The 15,069-nt window shown below is 38.9% G+C and overlaps 1 protein-coding gene across 2 annotated transcripts in view; it reads right to left on the reverse strand.

The window, feature by feature from the left end:
- DPP6 (dipeptidyl peptidase like 6) overlaps nucleotides 1–15,069 on the reverse strand; it is a 1,508,982-nt gene that overhangs the window by 439,942 nt on the left and 1,053,971 nt on the right. For both annotated transcript variants that reach the window (XM_082258743.1, XM_082258744.1), the window contains exon 4: nucleotides 166–260. In XM_082258743.1, the coding sequence (XP_082114869.1) occupies nucleotides 166–260 (95 nt within the window). The remainder of the gene's footprint in view (nucleotides 1–165; nucleotides 261–15,069) is intronic.

The following is a 15,069-nucleotide window of genomic DNA, read 5'->3' on the forward strand; positions in this document are numbered from 1 at the left end:
AGAGAAAAGAAAGAGTATTCCTGATTGGGTACTATGAGCTAAATATCTAAGTTTTTTATGTACTGCCAGTGTTTGATGTGATAAACCAATATTGTTTGTCAGTATAAAAGTATTGGCATTGATCGGCCCATACATCCGCTGTCTTAAATTAGAAAATATACTCACGAACATCTTCTTCTCTATCAATAACGTTGACTCATTCCGCTCCACATTCAGCTTCACCACATGACCCTGTTGTGTTCTAAATAACAATTCTTTGCCTAGAAAAAAAATAAAATAAAAAAGAATATTGATGAAATATGAACATAGTTGTACTGTTACAAAACAGTTATTGAATGTACTTGCTACATTCAATGTCAACATATTAATAAAGTAAAATAAACACTGCAAAAAAGATTATGAAAACTGATGCTCTTATGTGATTTTCATTAACTGAAACAATGACATAAAAGGTTGAGTTATTATTCACTGTATACATATTCTTGACAAATACAAAAGAAGAAACATAACATGTAAAGTGCATTGCTGTAAAAAAAAATATATACATATATGTACAGTATATACAGTATCTTACAAAAGTGAGTACACCCCTCACATTTTTGTAAATATTTTATTATATCTTTTCATGTGACAACACTGAAAAAATGACACTTTGCTACAAGCATGGTTTTGGGAATGTCATGGTCTGGGGCTGCATGAGTGCTGCCAGCACTGGAGAACTACAGTTTATTGAGGAAACCATGAATGTCAACATGAACTGTGACATACTGAAGCATGATCCCCTCCCTTCGGATATTGGGACGCAGGGCAGTATTCTAACATGATAACGACCCCAAACACACCTCCAAGATGACCACTGCCTTGCTAAAGAAGCTGAGGGTAAAGGTGATGGACTGGCCAAGCATGTCTCCAGACCTAAACCCTATTGAGCATCTGTGGGGCATCCTCAAATGGAAGGTGGAGGAGCGCAAGGTCTTTAACATCCACCAGCCCTGTGATGTCATCATGGAGGAGTGGAAGAGGACTCCGGTGGCAACCTGTGAAGCTCTGGTGAACTCCATGCCCAAGAGGGTTAAGGCAGTGCTGAAAAATAATGGTAGCCACACAAAATATTGACACTTTGGGCCCAATTTGGACATTTTCAGTTAGGGGTGTACTCACTTTTGTTGCCAGTAGTTTAGAAATTATCGACTGTGTGTTGAGGTATTTTGAGGGGACAGCAAATTTACACTGTTATACAAGCTGTACACTCACTACTTTACATTGTAGCAAAGTGTAATTTCTTCAGCGTTGTCACATGAAAATATATAATAAAATATTTACAAAAATGTGAGGGGTGTACTCACTTTTGTAAGATACTGTGTGTAAATATATATATATATATATATATATATATATATATATATATATTTTTTATATTTATAAAGTGTTTTCCAAGCCCACCAATAATCAAACTTAAGTTCCAAAGTACAAATAAAACGCGCACAATCTTAGACAGAAGCTCACTGTATAATATTGACCACTAGGATTATGAAAGTCAAGCAGCAGTCTCTATTGTATTTTTAAAACCACATCAAACTCTGCAAGAAGGAGATCCTATATATTTAGCTTTCAAGAAAGGAAAACCCTGTATAGTAACTCCTTGGAAGTATGTAAAGTATTCTGTATACATGAACAGATTTAGACTTAAAAAACTTCCAATAGTTAAATACCATCAAAAATTATTAAACAATTAAAATAAATATAACTCCCATTTCTCTACTGTATAATCAGCATTATATGAAGTGCATTACATAACTTACAAACGCATGGCAAATATAAACAGGATCCGTTACACAAAAGATGTCATAATCAGCAGGAGATGTGAGTATCACGTGATGACACAACATGTCAAGACTCCTGACATTCATCAACATCTGTAAATCAATTGGGAATGGTTCTTACTGTGCTATTTACCACTTTTATAGTCTAGTGAATGTCACACACTGCACATTTGCCAGAAACAATCATTTTCTACATCCCCTGCATTCTATAATTTCCGCTATGTTTCAAATCTCTACAGAGCTTTCCACTTGCTGAGTATTTTTTATCTTACTTTTTTTTTTAGCCACTTAAGTTCCGGAAGGTTTTACTTCCTTCATGACCAGGGCATTTTTTGCTATTAAGCACGGCGCTACTTTAACTGGTAATTGCGCAAGCATGCAAAGCTGTACCCAAATGAAATTTATATAATTTATTTCACACAAATAGAGCTTTTTTTGATGACATTTGATCAAAACTATATTTTATAAATGAAAAAAGACTGAACATTTTGGAAAAAAATAAAATATATATATATTTTTTACTTCCTGCTATAAAACATATCAAATAAAAAAATGTAAAAAATCAAATTTTGGCTAAAATGTATTCTGCTACATGTCTTTGGTAAAATAAAAAAAAAAAATCTCAGTGCATATTAAAGCATCTACATTCAATATACTTATAGTGAGACTGTGATTTTGCGGATTGTGAGAAATCTAACACTAAGCCCCGGTTCACACTATTGTGTTGCGGGAACCAGCGCGATTCCAGTGCAGTTCCTGCATCACATCTCTCTCCCAGGCAGTTCACTCTGCCTTCTGCGAACCGCTGTGAGTGTCAATTCAAAGGTAATGACATCCCCAGATTGGTTCCCAGATCGTAGTGGGAACTGTGAATTCGGACAGGAATCGGATCACATAGGTGTGAACACCCATGTGAGCCAATTCCACTGACGGAAAATAAAGGTTCCTGAAGCATTTTAATGCGAATGCAATGTGAGCTCAGCCATACAAACTTTATTGCTGAATTTGCATCACACAGACATCACATGTGATCTGCAGAACAATGTAGTGCGAATCACATGCAATGTCTGTAATCGCAATAGTGTAAACCCAGGCAGACTGACACTACCAGTGACACTAATACAGTGATCAGTTATAACACTATACCCTGTCACTGTACTAATGACACTGGCTGGGAAGAGGTTAACATTTAGGGGCACTCAAAGGGTTAACCGTGTGCCTAACAAGTGTGCTGCCCCTACTAAGCAATGTGACTGTTTGATCTCCCTGAAAAAAAAAAAACAGCCTCATTGCTGCACACTATAGAGAGCCCTTAGTTGTTTACCAACACAGAGCTCTCTTCTGTTATTCGCTCAGCTGAACAGCAGGTCCCGGCTATAAAACATTGAACAGGACTTGCTAATGGGCTTGTGCTGTAGTGAATGACTTGTGCCCATTAGTGGGCCCCGGTCAAGTGCCCCCTACCCAGAAAAATCAAGTCATATACATGTACGTGATGCGCAGCTGGGCCGTCCTGCCACAGTATAAGTGTGGTGGGCGGTCCTAAACAGATTAAAAAATAATATAAATGAACTTCTTCCTCCTTTTCTACAAGTCTGACAGACCAAACAAACATAATGGTGCCCCCATGGCAATAGAACAGCAAGGGCATGTTTTGCCTTTACCATGCTTTAAACTGGTTTTAAAGCCATAAGTTTTTTCACCTTAATGCATTCTATGCATTAAGGTGAAAAACTTTCTGTGCTGCAACCTCCCCCCCCCCAGCCCCCCCTTATACTTACCTGAGACAGATTTGATCGAGGATGGGCACGTGACGGGAGCAGCTCTCGTCACTGTCTACCTCCTCCCTGGGCAGATTGATAACAGTGGCAGCTCCTACTGCTGTCAATTAAATGCTGTGCCGAGCGATCAGGGGGCGGGGCCAAGCAGCACGCTCTGTGTCAAAAGATGCAGACAGGGCTGCTGGGGAGCGAGCATGCCCGGGTGCCCCCCATGGAAAGTGACTTTCCATGGGGGCAATTGCCAAAGAGGAGGAGTGGCAATGGGGGACCCCAGAAAGAGAGGATCAGGGCTGTTCTGTGCAAAACCATTACACAGAGCAGGTAAGTATGTTTGTTATTTTAATGAAAAAGTGAGATTCATAAAGTAGTTCCCCCAAAAGCAGTGGTGATCATTGCTGTTTTTCCCAGAGTCAGATTTACTACTCCTGATATCCAGGAGAGGGTGCTGGCATGGGGGTGTTATGTGCAACCTACCTATCCTTTCTGGCAGGTAGGTGGCCACCTGCTCCCTTGTCACCACCTCCCCTTACCCTTTCACCACTATGCACTGCCAGCGTAACTCAACTTTTGCTGAAAAAAAAAAAAAAGCAATCCCCTCTGGATGATCAATCTATATTGTGAAGGATTTAACAAACTTTGTTGCAGATTCCTACCTATTTCTACTCTGAAGAAAAAAGTTGTTTGCTGGGTTATGTCAATGTTCAAAGTCAATCTGAATGGGAGTGACTTTTTTCATTATTTATCAGCTGACGCACTTGCAGTGCTCTAATGAGGAATGTTACAGTTTCAGCATCCCATTAGACACGATTTACACTTTTAGAGTATATCACAAACAATGAAATTTTTGTTGCAAAGGATGATTAAAATATGACTTGTATCTTAGTGCAGACTTTTGGAAAAGTCAGCGAGCCAATCATACTAGAAGGAAATTTAATTTTTGGGGAAGTTCTGTACACCAACTGTGTATACTATACCTCCGGTTTGTCATATTGCATTAAATTTTACAGAAAATTACAGCTCTGCAGATTAAAAAGGAAAGGTAATTTTTAATAACATTAAATTACATTTAATTTAGTTACTTGTGTAGCAACTATACATGCTATATTATGTAATATTTTTATTTGCTTTTATTTTTCTCACTAAAGTGGGATTGTCCTTTCAAAGAGATTGTGAAATTGTAAGGGTATGACCGGTCGTCTAAAATGTCAGGGCAATAAACGTATATTTAAATGCCTAAACTTGACCACACACTTTACTGGCTGATTGTACAACTTATTTAGATTTACCAACAGCTATGAACAAGATAATTCTGCTTCTCAGATTAACACCAGCCATAGCCAATCATAAAGAGAAATTAAAGAGGGTTTCAATATAGAAGCCCTTTGTGCATTTTAATTAATCAGCAAAAAAGTGCCTGTGTGCAATAATCAATTATCCCTACCCAGGGCAAAAATCCCTTCTGTAGAATGTAATAAACTGTTATAAATAATTGATACAACCTAGATAACTTCTTATAAAAGTCTGACAATGTATGCATTATTTGCTTCACCTACCCCTATAATTAAAGGAAAAAGTATTCTCCCTTGATCATGAGTACAAACACAGCTAAGTGTTTAATTACAAGAGTTGGTTGTTATGCTCCATAGACTTAAAATAGCTGATTAGAAATATGTTTAAAGAAAAAAATGACACAGCTAATTGTAATAGATTGCTGATGCGCTTGATGGACTGTTGTCAGCTGGGAAATACATTTAAATGTGGTAGTCATTAAATGATTTCAATTCTTTATTAGTGCTTGCTAAGTATTTATCCTGTTTATACTGCCTTTTGATCAGCTTCTCAGACACTGCTGTGTTCTTATCTAACAGAACAGGGCAAAGAGATGAGATGATTCTTGGTTTTTATATATTGCAATTTGTATTCAAACTAGTAAGCTGCTTGAAAGTTAGCCATCTTTGGCTAATCCCTACAGTATTACAAAAGCTCCTCATACTTGCATGTACAGAACATAGTGAAATGGACATACTGTATATTGTCACATTTAGTAAAATGAAGATTAGACGAGGGATGCCAATCTTGTGCATTTCCATAACATGGTACATTTTATTTCATACTTTTCAGACTCTGCGCATGTGCTGGCTTCCCTTGAATGGTGTGTTTCCATCCAGATGTATTTCACATGTTTTTTGGAGCTTCAAAAATGTTTTTAACATTTTTATCTTACCTTGAGCTAAAAATGAATATTGTATTAAATGCATACTACAGCTGACCCGCAAAATAATTTTATATACAGTATAATAGCGCCAGCTTTGTGCTGCCATGGTTTTGTATGTATGTGCATAGGGTTACCACCTCAACTCTTTAAACCAGGACACATAATAATCACGTTCTGTGGCTGATTAAGGTGGCAATTAAACTCACTTAGTGCCTTAGGCCCCTTTCACACGTACAGTCCCTTTGTCCGTTTTTCATCCATCCGTTGACGGATGAAAAACGGACATCAATGCATCTCTATGTAAAAACGGATGACAACGGATGATCATCCATTACCATCCGTTTTCATCCGCTTCCGTCAATGTCCGTTATTTGGAACGGATGAATGCCCTATTTTTCATCCGTCAAAAAAACGGATCAAACAATAAACGGATGTAAACGGACAAACGATCAGTTTTTCATCTGTTTTTGCATTGGTAGTGGATGTAAAAAAAAAACAGATGATAAACAGATGAAAAAACGGATGAAAAACGGATGAAAAAAGGATGAAAAAACAGATGAAAAATGGATGAAAAAATGGATGAAAAACGGATAAGAACTGATACATTTTGACGTGACTGAACTGATGAACTGAACGGACCGTATGTGTGAAAGGGGCCTTAAAGCGGTTGTAAACCCAAAAAAAAAAAAAACTTGCAAGACAAAGGCATAATGAGCTAGTATGCATCGCATATGCATTTCAGAACGAAGCCCCGACACGGACCCCCGGACATTGCTGCGGGTGCTGCCATGATCCCTCGCCGCATGCGCACGGGAGTGATTTTCCGGCAAGCTCCTGGCAAGGGAAGCTGTAGGTCCGTCGGACCTTCAGAGCGCATGCGCCGCTCTCGTGAGCGGCTGCATGCACTGCAAATATCTCCTAAACCGTGCTGGTTTAGGAGATATTAATTGTACCTACAGGTAAGCCTTATTATAGGCTTACCTGTAGGTAAAAGTAAAAAAAAAGCGGGATACTACCGCTTTAAGTGCATTTTATTAGCCTCAGAACCTGTGTGATTAATATGCGTCCTGGATTAAAGGAACGAGGTGGCAACCCTATATATGCGTAACCCAGAAGTGGCACAGGAGCTCAGAGTGGAAACTCTGTAGAGGATACGGTGAGTATTGCAGAAAAGCTTTTTTTTAATTGGCAAATCCACATATTAAAAGAAAAAAAAAAAACACTAAATTAAGTAAAATGTAAAATGGGAAAACAATCTAAAAACCTCTTGCTGATAAAAAGTACAAGTGAGCTCAAACACTTTGGCAATAGTTTTGGAGCTTGCCACTTTGCCCCACCATCACCAACTCAAATTTGCCCATCACTATGACAGGTTACCTTACTGGTCAATAGTAGTGTGCAGAATGAATTTTAAAAACATTATTTTTTCATGTCATTAAAGTGCATTAACCCACCTCAAACAAATGGCAGCAATTATAAATTCTAAGAGTAAGCTAACTGCTGTAGATCACACCTAGTCACATTCTACTAAAGATGAGGTGCAACTCACAGCAACCAATCAGAGAATCAATATCTTTAAATGACAAAGATAACATTTCATTTTCTGTTTTGGACACACACAGTTTTTACCCCCCTCTATCTATAGATAGTACTCAGGGCCGGATTAAGAGCATCATGGGCTTGGTGCTGAGGATTTTGAAGGGCCTTAAGGGCCGTGCCTTGGCATGCACCCAGAGGAGGAAGGGTGCAGCCATGCATGCCTAATTCCACATGGGATGCTGTCTCTGAAGCCCATAAACACATCCATGCATCGGCAACTGTCCCTCCTTGTCCGGCCTTCGTGCTGTGTGGGGAGGTTCTGAGGGAGCTGCCTGGGGAAGCGAGCATAGAAGCCAGACTTCTGTGTTTACAAGTGACAGAAGAGCGGTAACAGTGAATATGGCCAACCCGGGGCCTATATTAAGGTAGGGGCCTGGAGCTGCAGCTCCAATAGCCCCTACGTTAATCTGGCCCTGATAGTACTACATAAGAAAGTTGATTTTGTAAAATTAAACTGTATGTGTGCAATAAACCAGAAGTTCTGGATGCACAGTTGCTGATAGGAGCATAAAATAATAATTTGCATGGCCTCACCAATTATCCTAAACCGAGGAATGGATCCTGTTTTGGCTCAATTTGTGTGAAAAGGGATGATATTTAAATACTTTGCATTGTAATAAGGCAAAAGAGTCACATTCCAGCATTATTCCCAGTGGGGTTGATTAAGGTGATGTTTAAACTTATGTTTGTGCTTCCTACTTTTGGTAACATTTTATGTACCCATTAACAATAGACCAGTGACAGTTCCTTAATAGATAACCTGGAAGAATTACACAAATAAACAAAAAACATTTTGTTTTTCATAATTTACATAATTGCTCAATCACAGTCTGTCAACTCATTACTGACTACTTAACTCAAGCAAACTGACAATGTAATTGCTTTCATCCAGCACATCTTCAAATCATTAGTTAAACAAATGCAGCCAATGCAATTAAATCTTCTTTCTTTACATGAATACTTAAACTATTATAGTATGCAAAGATCGAGTATTTTGTTTTAGTTTTTTAAGAGGAAAGTTTGACTAATAGGAATAGCCATACAATATCGATACAAATTTCATATGGTAATGATTGTATTGGTCTACTCCAGGCTGTGCAGTTTACCTCCCAAATGTCAACAGGTAGTTAAGGCATGGAAATGCATGGCTTGCCCCCAACCCGGTAAATAAAAAATGCTAAGTGAAAGCTATAAAGAGAAAAAATTGAAATGTAAAAAAAAATACTCAACTGACTACCCTGGCTCACTAAGATTCGGATGATGTTCCTGAGCCTCCTTGCCGTATTCTAGAAATATGCTGGAGTGTTTTTTTGTGAAATTTTGGATTGCTAACTTTCCTAGGATCCCGCAGTGAGGCCCAGTGATGTCATTGACACCTACAAAAAAGTAGTTGGAAACAGATGTGTAAAGTAAGTATTTTCTTTAATTGTTTTTTCCCCTTTCAATTAGTGTTTTTTATTCCGGAGATGGGGGCCCGCAGATAAGCAGACCTTATATTGTTATGCAAAGTTCAGTTTAAAAATACTTGGTCACCTTGTATGCATAATGTAAATAGACCATAGGGTGGATTTACCAAAGCTGAATAGCCAATCAGCTTCTAACTGCAGCTTGTTTTATTAAGCTGAAAAAAAAGGAAGCTGATTGGCTTCTATGCAGAGCTGCACCAGATTTTGCAGCTTGCAGGTTTGGTAAATTATATCCCTGTGTATGTGAAAGTCCCCCCCCCCCCTTTTGACCCACTGATAAATACCCTTTCAGTGAGCCCCCACTGCTTCTCACTAGGAGCAAAATATAGATCAGTCTAATGAATGTCACCACTACCTTTAGGTTCTGATCCAAGATTTTGTTGCCAGCTGCAACAGAGGAATGAGCATGTCTCTTCAATGACACTCTCACTTTGCACTGTAGTGTCTTTAAAATTGATATTTTAGAATAGGGGGTCCCTACTTTCATCAGCAGTGCCTATACAAACTTAAGTCTTTACATTATAACCTTTCTGAGGCCAATCAGGAGGCCACTTTTAACTAGAAAGAAACAGGTTCATTGCCTCATCACCTTTATAATAGTGCTATACCACTTCTGCCAGATACTTCTTTTGTTGAAGTCTTGAGTTTCCTATCACTTCCATCCACAGCCTCAAAATTATAATTCCAAAATTTGTACAGCTTCAACAGTCACAGTACAAAGCTTCAGTTAATCAGTTTCTTTCTGATACATTGAAATACAGACATGAATAATCAAACCTGTGCTTAGGTTTAGCCCCATAGTTCAGGTTTAATATCTTACATTGAGTACCATTAAAAACTCGATTCCCCCTCCCTATAAAAAAAAGTTCTACTTTTACTTAGTGTGAAGTTTTTCTCTTTTTATTTTTGTACTTTAGTCCCTTGTTTCAAGGTCTCATTCTTAGATGGTGTGTGACTTCCATGTCAACCTGGGAGGGCCATACATGAAGTGAAATGACTCCTGGTTTTGATCATATTCACACATCACTGTGGGCTTTCAGCCTGTGGAATTAGCCAGTTCCCCAGGCTACTTCCTGCAGCATTTAGTGATTCCTCTGAGAGGAGGACAGAGGGGTTTGAAACTCAACTCCATTCTCTGGCGTTCACCTGTTGGGCTCACTGCTTAATTCAGAAGGCCTGATACATCATCTCGCAGGAGTCTATTACCTTTTAATTCATCACCCAGTGTAGAAGCTCCGTTGCTATTCTATGATGAGTTTAAACTAGTATTAAACTCAAAAGAAAACATATTGCAGCTTACAAATTCTTAGCTATGAGAGTTGTATTAGTTTCATTTTTTTAGGCTTTCTTTCGTCTATTTTCGTTTAGTGATCCAGCCAGTAAGTCTTTTGTTTTTCAACAGAAAATTTCTGCAGTTACAGGAATGGGACAGACAATTTAACACTAGCAGGGGTGATTAAAATGATCAGCTTTAATTTCTTTATGTAAACCCTTTATTCCAAAAGGGGAAAAAAACTGTTTGCTCTAACAGGTTATAAAATATTATCTGGAGTTCACCTTTAATTTATTTTCTTTTCTTTGTAATATTATCTACTGTAATCATTTTGGTAGGCATGTTTATCTTACAAATGTTGTTGCTTGTATTTTTATAGTTATGACAGTACATACGTGCTTTACAGCTCCTGAAGAACCAGATAAAAGAAAGATGTCGAGCAACAAGCATTGTTAACAGTAAAATCTGTATATGTGTTTGTACATGTGGGGTTTTTAAGAAAAAATATTCTTGGAGCAATTGTATGTCTAAATTTAAAAATGATGATTTAATAAAAATTCAAGTTTTTATAAATGTATGTGTCATGGCACCAATAAAATCCCTTCCTTTGCTTTGTTTAAAAATATTTAGCTTCAATTTGGCACTGTATTTAAATTTGCTAGTAATCTAATACCCCCCCCCCCCCAACTGGCAATGCTGCTGTTCAAATCTACCTGTTCTCCTTCATCCAGAGTGGGAACCTCTAATACAAGAGGTGTGTTACTGTCCAGATCACCAGGGGGGGAAAAAAAAGGGGAAAAAAATAACCTAAAAAGGAAAACTAATATAGTTTAGTATAGTATTGCATGCTGCAATATTACATTTTTGGTTTTGGGTCTTATACCACTTTAATGGGGATAAACTCTCCTTTGTCAGAGTAACGGTAAGTTTCCCTTTGAACATTTTCAATAACAGTATGTTAACATCTGGATCTCTGAGAGTTCTTCCCTGCTATTACTTCAATGTGAGTCCTCTCCTTTTGGTTAACGGTCAAAAAAGCAATGAAGCAGAGAAGTAAATTATTGCTATGGAAACACTTTATAACAAAATTGCACAATGACTTGACTTTAGATTGCTTTACATGGTACAATATGGACAGGTAGCATCCCGGTGGGACACAGCATCTATATTTAAAATAACGATTAACTGGAACATCAATTCTGTGGCAAGAAAAATAAATCTTACTTACTGCTTATGACTTTGTTTAAAAAAATCAGGAACCTATGATAGCTTCCCATTGTAATTTATAGAAAAGCTGTAGGCATTTTATATTGCCATGGGATGTCTACCAACATATTATTCTTGTTTACAGCTTCCATTCAATAATTGCTTTTCATCTTTCTCAGGTTTAAAAAAAAATTCTCAGTAATACAGACTGAACTACCCCTATAAATATTTTGCAAACAAACCGGATGTACCTTTACCCCCTAAATCCATCAAAGCATTTAGAGAAAAGCCTTTCTCAATCTATTTACCACGAAGGAACCCTTGAAATAACTTTTTGGCTCCAGGGAACCCCTTCTAAAAATGATTAAATTAAAATCTCGTGGTACATTAGTGTAATAGTCAGTGGGAAGAATGCTCCTTACATTTGTGGTCAGTGGAAATAATCCCCCCTTACAGATAGCTAAAGAGATAAATGGTGTCAGTGGTTACTCATCTGAGAGGCAGAAGTAGCTTATTGCTCAAGAATCCCCCTGGCAACCTCTGGAGGAATCCTAGGGTTCCATAGAAACCATGATTTAGAGGAGTTTCCCCATTTGCCTACAAACTGCATCTAAATCTTTGTAAGTGCTGAGCGCTTGGGCCACTGTAGAGGCAAATCCTTATATTACCCCTAATATGGGCTGCTGCAGTAAGCAGCTTACTTTGAACATGCTAACCTATGTGTTAGGGTACAGCGCATGCTTTAGACATAAGTTTTAGCTATATATCATGTTGTACTTCGGTCTTTGGGCATGGGGGACAAAAAGTTTTAGTATTTCTAAAAAATATGAAGGGTTAGTGGCTCACACTCTAAACTTCTCATTTGTGGGCATCATAATTACAACAGTTTTCCACAGCAATGACCAAGTATTAGAAATATGGGCAAACCTGGATGGCACATGCAGCTCATTTAAAGCGAAGTTCCACCTAAAAAAAAAAAAAAAAACATAAAAATACCCCCGGGACAGTCAGGGCTAGTGCATTCCACAATGGATAGCCTCTGAACTGTCCCGGGTTGCACTTACCTTTTAGAAGAAATACTTACCTTGAAAATGTCCTGTCCAGTGCTGCCATCTCAGGTGTGGGCAGCTTGAAGCCAGCGCGATCCTCTTCTGCGTCCTCTTCCGTCCTCTTCGGTCCCATGATGCACTGCACCGGCCCCGCCGCCACTTCCGGGGCTGCAGCGTCATCCCTGCACAGCTTCTGGGCATGCCCAGAAGCTGTTTAGTAAGGTATGACGGCGCCTGCACCGGAACTGACATCGGGGCTGGTGCAGGCGCATTGATTCCTGGGAGCGATGATGTTCAGCTCCCAGGAATCATTGCAAGCCAGGAAGTGACGACGGGCCGTGGCCGCCGAGGGGAGGAAGAGGAAGTAAGGCGAGTATACTTTCTTCTAAAACAAGGTAAGTAAAAAAAAAAAAAAAATGCAATTATCCATTTGTGAAAGAAAATAGGTGCGCAGTCCTGAAGTGATGAGAAGTGAAGTGAAAGCAGCACTGAAATTTGAATTAAACGTGAGAGGATGGCAATATGGAAAACATTACCAAAGTGCGCTAACAAATAATGAAACAAGTGTTCAAAAGGTACATGGATGGTGACCAGATTTAAAAAATCATATGCATTCAGTCCAAAACAAAAGTGCAAAAACTGTGAAAGAGTCTTTCTTTTCAAATTGGAGTGAAGGTAAGGGAGTGTTGGGAGGTGGGTGGGGCCTCGTCCCAAAAAATGATCCAAAGTGATTCTCAGTGGCCTGATATACACATGTGGACACCCAGTGTTAGGAGTGGACTCTTACCACAATGTGGAGAGATGTGAGCATGTACTTGGTTGTATCTAGAAGTCCCCAACTGATCAATCTGGCAGGGATGGCTCTCGGAATGGACCGGAACAATCAGCTGCTTCCGAAGTGGGGGGGGATCTGTAGGCTTCCAAGCAGGGGGAGATGCCAAGACAGAGCAACCCAGAGGAAAGAAGAGGACTATAGTGCATTACCTTCGACTTTAATGATAAAACGAATGAGGGTACACTTACACATTCCGGACGAACAAACAGCAAATACAGCAAATACAGGGCGGTCGCGGGTGTCTGCAGTACAAACCGGGACCTATGACAGCACGGCTGGCTCCCCCCGACGCGTTTCCACTAACAAGTCGGCTTCTGGGATTGGAGCTACAGCCGCGCTGTCCACATCTCTCATTTAAGTGTTGGCAAGTGGAGACTTCCGGTGCGGCCTCGGCGGGGGCTCGGAAGTGCAATGACGCACTTCCGGTTGCGGAGTTGGCCAATCATAGCATATTCCTCCGAAGACCCGGACGTGCAATGACGCACTTCCGGTTCCGGAGACGGCCTATTATGATCGTAATACTTCAAGGACCCGGAAATGTTACGATATCTTTCCGGATTCTTGATGGGCCAATTGCAGCGGATGTCAACAAAGCAGTTGATAGGTGGTACTAAAGTGTCCAGAAAAGGAAACGTACTTTACCTAACAATGCATAGACTAGTGGTGCAATGTAAGAAGGCAAGCAGTGTGGCCTTGTTTACCTTTCTTAACGGCTAAGAAGAGAATAATTTGATTAAAAGGCAAAAATTATGGTTAAAAAATGCTAATCTTCACGGTGAAAGAATTTTCTATTGGTGAGAATAAGCAATTATGGAGGATAAAATTATAAATGGCCACAATTTGGACTAAAAATTAAAAATCCGATAGGTGGACATATTTTAATCAATGTTAAAAAATGGATTTGTTTTAAAATAATTAAAAAAACTTTTTGTATAAAACAAAATTGTTGGTTAGGGTGGATCGCAATGGAAATCTCCATCCGCCAACTGGTATATTTGATAACAATGCATGTATAAAATACCAAATATTCCATATATAAAAATATAAAAGTTGTCTAGAAAATTTTTTTTAAAAAAATTTTTAAAAAAATTTATTAAACACCAAATTTAAAGAAGGAGAATAATAATGAAGGAGGAAAAAGATTGGCTGAAAGAGAACAGACTATGAAAGAAAATGTGTATCAAATTGTAGGAAGGACTAGTCATTGTTTATATGGGCATTAATGTCCCATTCTACATTCATGCCCCAGGGCTGGTAACACTTTAATTCATGAATCCAAAACGTTTCGCGCCTGGAGATAGTCCTTTTCATATCACTCCCTCTCCAATGGGGGGAGTAGCCTTCAATCACGACAGCTTTCAGTTGTGCATAGCTTTGATTATGACATCTGTCGTGATGGGCTGAAAGGCTGTGTCCAGGGAATCCAATTTGTATGTTGGTAAGATGCTCCCCAATTCTTATACTAGGGGTTCTGATCGTTCTTCCAACATACTGCAACCCGCATCCACAAGTAAGGAGGTATATAGCTCCCCTACTTTGGCATGTAACAAAGTTTTGAATATCGTACTTTTTCTTGGTTACTGTAGAGTTGAAGGTTTTAGTTCTCTGTGTTTTCAACTCTTTACATACCCGGCATTTTTTACAAGGAAAAAAGCCTTTCATATTAGAAAACATTCTAGGGATGGCAGGCTTCTCAACTGGAGTAGGAGCAATCAGGTCTTTCAAATTCCTGGTTCTCTTATATATGATGGGGGGTCTTTCGGGAAGATTTGGTCCTAGGATTCTATCTCCCTTAAGTATATGCCAATACTTCCGGAAAGTC

This window comes from Pelophylax lessonae (assembly GCF_965119305.1).
Source record: "Pelophylax lessonae genome assembly, chromosome: 5".
Lineage (NCBI taxonomy): Eukaryota > Metazoa > Chordata > Amphibia > Anura > Ranidae > Pelophylax > Pelophylax lessonae.